Source organism: Mastomys coucha, unplaced genomic scaffold (assembly GCF_008632895.1).
Source record: "Mastomys coucha isolate ucsf_1 unplaced genomic scaffold, UCSF_Mcou_1 pScaffold5, whole genome shotgun sequence".
NCBI lineage: Eukaryota > Metazoa > Chordata > Mammalia > Rodentia > Muridae > Mastomys > Mastomys coucha.
In genome coordinates, this window is record NW_022196911.1 from 60915438 (window position 1) to 60925523 (window position 10086).

Genomic DNA, 10086 nt, shown 5'->3' on the forward strand with positions numbered 1-10086 from the left:
ATTAAAGGCATGCACCATCACCACCTGGCTGGGCTTTCTATACTATTCCATCCATGTATATATATCCATTTTTTCATCAGTACATACCACACTGCTTTTCTTAGATTTTCTTTTTCCAAACCAATTGTCCTGGCTATTCAGGGTCTTTCAAGTTACTGAGTTTAGGCTGCATTTTTCTTTTAGGTTATATTTACATGTTCCGAGAATTGAACTCGGGTCCTCAGGAAGAGTAACAAGAGCTCTCACATGTTGAGCCTTCTCTCTATATAGGCTGAAATTTTCTGTTTATAAAAAAACAAGTGCCACTGAGATTTTAGGGCTGGGGAGATGGTTCAGAAGTAAAAAGCACTATCTGTTCTTCCAGAGGACCTCCGTTCATTTCCCAGCACCCACAAGGCAGCTCACAGCTGTCTGTAACTCACTCTGGTTCCAGGGGGTCTGACACCCTTGCACAGACATACAAGCCAGCAAAACAAGATGCACATAAAGTATAAATAAATCACTAACAAAACAGATTTTGATAATAGCATTGAATCTATACTTTCTGGGGGGGGAATGCTGACTTTATGGATGGAATTCCATGTATGAAAATAAAGGGAAATAATAATGTTTAATATAATAAGTAATATTTAGAAGAGTGTCCCTCAAACTGAATTGAGAAACTGTAATGGGAATGCCTAGGGTTTGTAAAATTAAGTAGTCCCTTTAAAAGTATGAAGATGCTCTAGACAGAGTGGCACCTGCCTTTATTCCCAGATCTTGGGAGGCAGAAGCAGGCAGATCACTGTGAGTTTTAGGCCAGGCTGGTCTACACTCTGTTCTGTCTTCCACCATGTGGGTCTTAGGGAACGAAGCCAGGCCATCAGACTTGGTGGCCAAGTGCCTTACTCGTAACTTATTTACATACCCCACTAATTTTATAAAATGTGACCACCTTTAATAGTGCGTATTGAAATCTTTTGGAGGTTTGTATATATGATCATTATCATCTATAAGGATATATTACTTATTTTCAACATAGTTGCCTTTTCTTCCCCTATTGTCTATAAGTTCCAGTATCATACTTAATATTAAGAGGAAACATTTTTAGTCCTTTTTCTTGGAGAATAATGGTATGTTTTTGCTTGAGACAGGGTCACAAGTAACCTAGGCTGATCTCCATCCCCCTATGCTGCCGAGAATGATGCTGAAGTCTGGCCCTCCTGCTTTGACCTGGAGTGCTGGGGTTATAGGCACATGTGACTGCATTGTCCTTTTACTGTGGGCTTTTCTGTGTGGTTTTCATCATGTTGAATGTTCTCTTCTAGAGAAGTTGGGAGTCTCCTGGTCTCTGCATCTCTTGAAAAATCACTTCAGTGGAGAGAACAGGCTTACAGCTGAGGCTGTTAAGTGTAAGCACATCTCAGTAACCTAAGGCATCTTGACCCTGAAAAAAAATTCTCCTGGGTAATTTGTGGTCAGGGATTTCTTGATAAGAGGGACAGAAACGGCCAGCTGGGACCAGCATAGGAGGCAAGCACAGAAGCCAACTTTCCTTGAAGTAGCCTGTCAGGAAAATCCCAAGTCATGTGTATATGATGTACATCAAAAGTAGAATTTACAACCAGGGTCAGGATTTGCTCCATCCTGGGGTCTTGAGCTAGGAGCTGTCTGTCCATCTGTATGTTCCCCTCTTGTGGAGCACATTCCAGAGCATTCCATGCTTTAGTCTTACCTTTAGTGAAGCTCTGTTTTCACCATGTATCTTTCACAACTTTCCCCAAGACACAAAATAAACCCGAGACCCCTCCAGTGTCTCGACAGTGAAGCAACCAGCAGTGACAGCACTACTGCTGGATGCCTTTGTGCTCACGTGGCTCCATAGCATCCTTCTACTCGGTGCGCTACTGGCAACCACAGCCAGAGTAACGAGGCACTACAGGTTAAGTTGAAATTAAAGAAGATGACAATTGAAATATTACTTGTAGGTGACTGACCACTTAAATACAAAACTGAAAACTATGAGCCTATTGTTAGAGAGGTAAAAGAAGACATGAGGGAGGGACAGTGGCAAAATTAACATCGAAATTCAGCTTCTCTGCATGAAATCACATGTGCAGGAATATAAGTGCCTAATAATAATAATCTTATTCTCTGCTATACCTCCATAGAAAAATTGTAATTGTGTTGAGACAGTAAAGATTTCAGAAAGCAGAAAGAGGTTTAACACTGGAGCATGCAGATTGAAAGGAAGTAAATTTCATGAAAATAACCCGGCTCGTTACTAAAATAAAACAGGCAAATATCCATTATTTCCAACATTAGGAAGTGCATCTGTGTGGGAGGATGGTGTTGCTTGTATGACTGTGTGTGATTCTGTGTGTACCACCCAGCAGAAAGGGAACCGGATACATGCAAGTAACCAGAATTTAGTGTAAACCTGAAATCGATTACATTTAATTTGCATACACTAAACACCAGAGTAGCCACATGAAAAAAAATCTAAATATATATTGTGAGAAATCAGTATAGAAATTCAAATGCTACAATAGAATAAGTTTGCATAAAGTAGGTCAGGAAGATGGGAAGAAAAATGCATTTGTAGATAACATTATGTTGTACATAGCCTGAAAGAATCTACTTAAAAACTATTAGCATACATAAATTCATGAGGGTGACAGGATACAAGATGAAGAAAATGAGTTATAATCCATGGACTTTATAATCAATATTTAAAATTTAGGCCAAGAAGACTTAGTCCTGCTCACAAAAGCATTAAAAAAATATGCAGAAGTAAATATAATAGATTGAAAAGGGCCAAACACTATTTAGAATGAAAGATTTAAAGAAACTGGAAGGAAAACATCCCAATTTGTTCCCACACACTCCCTCCAGGGCCATCAGCAGACTTCTCTGAAGAAACTGCAAAGCGATGCTAACATCTGTAGAGCTGAGGTATAAAGGACCCTGAAAAGGAAAACAGAAAGATAAAGTCAAAGTTACTGCAGAGCAATGGCAGACCAGACAGACTGGGCAGAGAATCCAGAAGTCAGTCCAAATGCCTGTAGGCTCTAGGGCATCATCAGCAAGAGCACTAAGAGTTCTTGATGAGGAAAGAATGACCTCAGCAGAGGTGCCAGGACAGTGGGATGTCACAGACCAAAGTATGAAGTGCTCTCTTCATTCACGCCATCTAAAAGTGGAAAGTGGGGTGGAAAGATAGGAGCTATAAAGATCAAACTCTTGAAGTGGGAATACTCACTGATATGGTGCTTTGTAAAAGTCTGGCAGCTACTCAGCCAGTAAGCATAGGACCAAGTGCCTTCAAAAGGCCCAAGATTAAAATACACACAGACATAAAAATACGTAAGTGAACAGCTACCAAAGGTGGAATACAAACATTCAACAAACAAACAGGTAAACAGAATGTGGCATGCTTATATAATGGCCATAAACAAATAGCTAGAAAAGCTCATCTCTAATTTTCTCTTGAGAAGACCAGGTCTTACGCAATAGACCAGGCTGGCCTTGACCTCAAGACCCTTCCACTTCAGCATCCCCAGTGCTTACATTTTTTTCAGATACATTAAAACATATTTGTTATTTTGTGTGCAGGTATGCCTACACATGTGGAGGCTGTCAAGGGTGACACGGGGTATCTTCCTCAATGTTTACATTCATTCATCCAGTTTCTTAGCAAACTCATAGCTTATTATCTATCTATCTATCTATCTATCTATCTATCTATCTATCTATCTATCTATCTATCCACCCATCCATCTATCTATCTGTAGGGCATACTAAATGTACAGCTCACTGACTTACCTAGACCAGCAAGGCCCAAGAACTCCATTTCTCCCCTCCAGCATTCCAAGTACAGCTGTGTGCTGCTGTACCTGAGGTTATTATTGTTATTATTAGTAATTTTTTTAAACACGGGAGCTAGAGAGTCCAACTCAGGTCCTCACATTTGGCAAGCAAGAGCTTCAATGACTGAGCCATCTCCCCAGCATTAATATTGCTGTTTTACATTGTTGATGAAATGGTCACAGTAATCATAATGTAAACTGCTGGTCTGCCTGTAAAAGTACACATACACATATTAACAACCGTGGGACAGGACCTGTAGCTTTTCAGTCCTTATAAACAGATGTAATGTCGACACAACTCTGAAGTAGACAGGGAAGGATGCTGTTGCTGCCTGAGACTTATATACAGCTTAAGTGTATAAATTAGACAATTGGCTGGCTCAGCTGATGTAAAACATCAAAGGCCAAGAACTAGATATAAACCGCTTGCTAGTACTTCCAGAAAGGCTGGAGAGCCAGGATTCCAAATGTGCCCTCACAGCCAATGTCTGTATCCTCTATGTTGCAGCTACACAGCCGGGCAATTATCAATCCAAACTCAAAGGCAGCTTGAAGTTTCTCTTCTGCAGTTCATGCATCATACTAGTGACAGGCAATCTCTTAACCCGAAGCTCCAAGTGCTGTACTTAATAAAGGACCCAGGGGTCTCAGGTAACCTCATGCCTGCTTGTGTATGCATAAGTTCCCAGAACCTCCACCTTCAACTCCCATGACAACAGAGCAGGTCCTGGTGAGAATGACAAGCACAGATCCAACTACTTTTCAATCACACACTTCTTTGTTTAAAGGTGATGGGGGTTTATTCTTATTAGTCCTGAGGAGGGGCATGTGTGCCACCTATATCACTGTTTGTCTGTGGAGGTCAGAGGACAACGTACAGGAGTCCGTTCTCCCTTTCTATGTGGGTCCTGGGGACTGAACTCAGGGCTTCAGGCTTAGTTTTGAATTCCTCTATCTACTGAGCCACCTTGCCTGCCTTAGATAATGGGTTTAAAATAGCATGTTTTTATAGTTTTGGGTTTGAGTCTTTCAGCTTTCCTGTTCCCTACTATTACCTGAGGTAGAATTTTACTTCTGTAACCTCTTTCTGTTCTCCTAGCTAGAAAGAGTGTCCTACCACGTGATTTTGGTGGGACTGTACTCAGAATCAAATGGGATGAACAAACACAAGATACGGTCCTATGGAACTTGGAGTGCACCTGCCCCTCCTGACATCCTGGGCTCAAATGTGATGGGAACCTCTGAGGTACTGCTTCCCTCAGCAGCCAACACTAGCTGAGGAGTAAACACTAGGGGATGCAGGACACAGTGCTGGACCACTATGATATGACCAAGTAGGCATCAATGGCCATGGAAACACAGCAGAAAAATTCAGACTGGGCTGCTTCCCACCATGTCCAGGCTCCTGAAGCTTTTTTGTTCACCTCCATTATGTAGTCCCCCCGCCCTGCCCCAAAGAGCTCCCTGGGCATGACCCTTATAGCTCTTTTTTAACTGCAGTCTTCTCCTTACCCTATTCTCCTCCCAGGTAGCAGCAAGAGATCACATCTGACGTCTCACCTGGGAGTCTCAGCATCGGGAGCCTGGCTGGCAACACCTGGCCTACGGTCACACCTGTCAACGCTGACCCAAGCAGAAGCGCACCTGCTTCCTGCAGCATTCTACAGTCAAGGCAGGTTCAGACACCGAAGTTTGAGTTCGAAAAGACCCCAGCAAAGTTGCTAAAAGGAAAAGTAAGCTGTGCCACACTGTTCCATCTGTGGTCAGGGAACCACCAGAGGAAAGGGAGGAGGAAGAAAAGAACCAGTCAGGGAACCGCCAGAGGAAAGGGAGGAGGAAGAAAAGAACCAGTCAGGGAACCGCCAGAGGAAAGGGAGGAGGAAGAAAAGAACCAGAGACTTCTGGGAGGAGATAACTCTCCTCCATATGAAAGGCACAGATGATTTTATGTCATTTTCCTTGACTTTCTTTCTCGGGGTATGACTGCAGAAAATCAAATTACAAGAGCATCATCACAACCTAGATTTATTACAACTGACCTGCAGGCAAAGGGTAGACTATTCCATAAACATGTGGACTCCATGGCTATGTCTTAAATAGAGGAAGGATTCAAACAAGAATACAGGATAAAATATTCCAAAGCTCCAAGAAGCAGTTATGTTACTGAGCTACATTTTTACAGACAAATAAGGCAATATCCCTGCACATCAGCTTTTTGATAATTTTTATATACTTTCATATGGTACAAGAGAAAAATAACCAGAGCTCACAATGTACAGTTCTTACACTATTTTCACAGTTTGTGAACACTATACACCCTTTTGTTTTAATAAAGATACATTGTAATAAATTCCTTGCCCTTAAGTTTATAGTTTATAATAATCTATGATTAATACACTAAAATTGCCTTTTTATGTGGTCAACCACACAGCAGAAAGTGAGCTAGCTCCTGGACAGTCAGAATTGCTTTGATCTCCATTTGCATAATGGCAGAGTGAGGCTATACTGAGCCAGACAGGAAGCTGACAGCAGAGAAACAAATTCCCCTGGAGTCCTGGGAGCAATGGAGGACAATGGCTTGGTGCAGCTTAAGGAAGACATCCCGGAATGTCTCCTTATGGAATACAGAGAATCTACAGGTTAGGGGGCCAGGGGTAGAAAATGGGGAAATTAGGCAAGTGGACCAAGAGATAAATCATTTTTAAATCCTCCAGTGAGAAGGGATGTAACTTCGAACAGCACCATTCTCCTTTTATTGTTTGATAGTACTTTGAGTGCCACTCTGGGAGACACAGCAGTGCCCACCAGGGACAGATCCTGGAAGGGCATCACCAGCAGGGCAGGCATCACCTGCATGGCAGACCAACTACCAGTGCTACTTAACTGCTATGCAGAGCCCGATGCTCAGTGGCTGGCTAATGGGCTAAAGACAAGCAGCACATGAGATGAAGTGTCTTCTTTTTCATTTTGTCTTTTTAGGGGGCAGAGGTGGGTAGAACTCCACTTCCAAGGAAGACAGTGACCTGGTAGAGGCCCCAGCAGGTGACATGCCTATGTAAAAGGCTGCCATTTAGGATCTTTATTCTGCTCAAATATGCCTCTCCAACAGACTGCCTCTTTCTCAAGTACAACAACAACAGGGCCCAGCTGTCTCAGCTTTCTGAACATCAGAGCACAGGAGAGATTCAGGGTTACAAATTGTGGTAAGTAGCATCCCTGAAATGTTAGGGTTCTCATTATGAAAAACAAGGCAGAATAATAGACTGAGCAAAAGCCACATGGTGACAACAAATTGTGGGGAAGGGAAAGAGTTAGAAACTGAGGACCTGGCCCATGATGGCAAGAAGCAAAGAGTTGTGATTTGGTGTTTTGCTGCCTGCAGGGAATCTTCATCAAGGCACATTGCTACTAGCTAATTCTCCCTGTTAGTGAGTTATGATGGCTCGAGTCCCAGGTATGGGGCCAAGGGGGAATCTATAGCTGCTACAAGCTGTTCTGGACAAAATACCAGAATCAAAAACATGTGTAAACTTTGCCCTCAGTACTGTTTCCTTCGTTCAGTCCTGGCGGTTGGTGGCAGGTAGAGCATCAGGTTGGCAGCACCCTTCTATGACAGGTGGCAGACTCCTGTACCTTCCCAGTGAAGAGCAGGGCTGGAAAAGGACAAAGAACACATTCTGTCCTGTCTCAGTATTTTAATGTTCACCTCTCTGAAAGCAACATGGTTTTTGGTAAAGATAAATTCTAATTTAACATGGTATTTTGAACAGGGAATTTGGCTGAGCACATTGATCCCCAAACATGGACTGTGACTGTAAAGCAACAGAATATCAGATGAGTAAATCTATTGCACTTGGTGAAGAAAGGAAACCCTTCCTCTGTCTCCCAGCTGCAGAAGGCAATGTGTCTCACTGGCTGTGCAAGCTCTTCTCACTCAAGCCCAGGTCTCTATGCTCAGACATAGTACATCCATGACTTGTCCTTCCAGCCTTGGAAGTCTCACAAAACACCATTCCAGTGGCTGTGTCTCCAGGTTTTGAGTCTAGAAATGAATTTAAGGTGTGATCTAATCACAGTAACAACTTGATCGTACTGACTTCCACACGTCATGAATATGTTCATCACAAAAGAGCAAGATGAGGTCTCTCTGACCAGCACTAACACTGTGATCAGTCAGGTATTACAGGGATGCACATTCTAGGTGACAGAAGTATACAGACATGATGGAAACGAACACCAATCTTATTGCACATGGTGTCTGGGCGAGCAATAAAAACACTGTGATACAGGATGAAAACTCTTTCCGTCTTGCTTCCTCTCAGCCCTTTTTTCTAGAGTCTGATGTAGCAGCGGTATCAGTCGACATACATGGGAGAGCTGGGAGTAGCTGGCATCTGATCCAGGATTTTACAAACATAGCATGCGACCTCTACAGTACGTTCTTCATACATCAAAATAAAGGGATGTTTCTGCAAGAAAATTGAGTGAGAAAGTGTCAAACATTTGTATCAGAGCCCTAAGTCAACCCATATCAATTTCTATACAACACAGCACTATAAGTTCCTAATCACATACAGCATTCATCACATGAATATTTTAGTGGGTGCGTGTGGACGCCCTAAATGTGAGATACTGGGTTACCATCTGGAGGTTCCACCTGGCAGTGAGGTCTCAGAACTGTGTACAGGGAGTATTTGCTGAGGAAGAAAACAAAGTTGTTTGTTCCTTACTATACCACCTGAGAGCCAAGAACTACAGGAATCTCAGCCCAGCCTCGTAGGACACTAGAGTAAGCCTCCATCCCACCCACTGGTAGCTCAAAGATCTTTCAAAGGGGTTTACAGTTTCAAACCTTCTGATTTCTACTTAAAAAAAAAAAAAAAAAAAAAAAAAAAGGCCAAGTGAGACCTTCCCTGTGCTCTCCAGAGCCCACATCCTGCGTCACCATGCCATTTGTGTTCTCTATCACTTAAACAACAGTTTTTCAACAACTTCTCTGGTTATAGTACCTGATCACCAGTTTGGCTTAACAGCCTTAGAAAGCCCTATATGTGACAAGCAATGCAATCTTTTCATCAAATGTTTTCAAATCACTGGACCCCAGGACAGTACTTTCTCCTCTGCCACACAGAGCAGACTGCTTATCATGAGCTGAATACAAACTTCTCAAAGAACTTCGAACTGGCAGAGTGACGTGCATTACCACAAGGAGAGTAAGCACACTGAATAAAATGTCACTAACTTTGTCCTACCGGAGTTACATAAACTAAGACTGCACAATGGAATGTTTTAGAATTTTCTAACATGATAAGGTCAAATTCTTTTTTATGAGAAATGAGCTAGGAAATTAAAGGTTAAACTGTAATGACTAGTTTCTGCTTACAGGGTCCATACTTACCAGAAGCTCTTTATACTTTGGCCTTTTGGATTCATCCTTTGTAAGGCTAAAATAACATAAAAGTAACAGTGTTCAGATGAAGTCATAATGACCCAATTATTTTACTTTTTACAAATGAAAGGCAGACCAGGTCAAGGTCATCTTTGGCTATATACAAAGTTCAAGGCTAGCCTGGGTTACACAAGGCTTTAAACAAAGCTCTTATGAGGACAATACAGATATCCTTCAGCTGCAGACATAATAATGATTCAGACAACAATTTTGACATACTAAAAAATAAAAAAAACATGGGATACATATTCACCACTGCTACCTGCTGTGACACAAACAAGAAACAAGAAGAAACATGTAACACAATAACACACACACACACACACACACACACACACACACACACACAGAGGTCCCCAATGAAGGTGTTAGAGAAAGGACCCAAGGAGCTGAAGGGTTTGCAGCACCATAGGAGGAACAACAATATGAACTAACTAGTACCCTCAGAGCTCCCAGGGACTAAACCACCAACCAAAGAGTACACAAGGAGGGACTAATGGCTCCAGCCACAAATACAGCAGAAGATGGCCTTGTGGGATATCAATGAGAGGAGAGAGGCCCTTGGTCTTGTGAAGGTTCAATGCCCCAGTATATGGGAATCCGGGAAACGGGAGCGGGTGGGTTAGTGAGCAGGGGGAGGGAGATGTGATGGGGGTGTTTCAGAAGGAAAAGGGGAAAGGGGATAAAATTTGAAATGTAAATAAAGAAAATATCTAATAAAAAGAAAAAAGAAAAAAAAAAGCTGGGCAGTGGTGGTGCACGCCTTTAATCCCAGCACTTGGGAGGCAG

General features: G+C 42.4%; 1 protein-coding gene across 5 annotated transcripts in view; it reads right to left on the reverse strand.

The window, feature by feature from the left end:
- Positions 1–5857: 5857 nt before the first annotated feature.
- The window catches only part of Map2k4 (mitogen-activated protein kinase kinase 4), a 103910-nt gene continuing 99681 nt past the window's right edge, over positions 5858–10086 (reverse strand). For all 5 annotated transcript variants that reach the window (XM_031354558.1, XM_031354559.1, XM_031354562.1 and 2 more), the window contains 2 exons: positions 9247–9292; positions 5858–8317 (listed from right to left, as the gene is read on the reverse strand). In XM_031354558.1, coding sequence (XP_031210418.1) covers positions 8204–8317; positions 9247–9292 — 160 coding nt within the window. In that variant the 3' untranslated portion in view covers positions 5858–8203. The remainder of the gene's footprint in view (positions 8318–9246; positions 9293–10086) is intronic.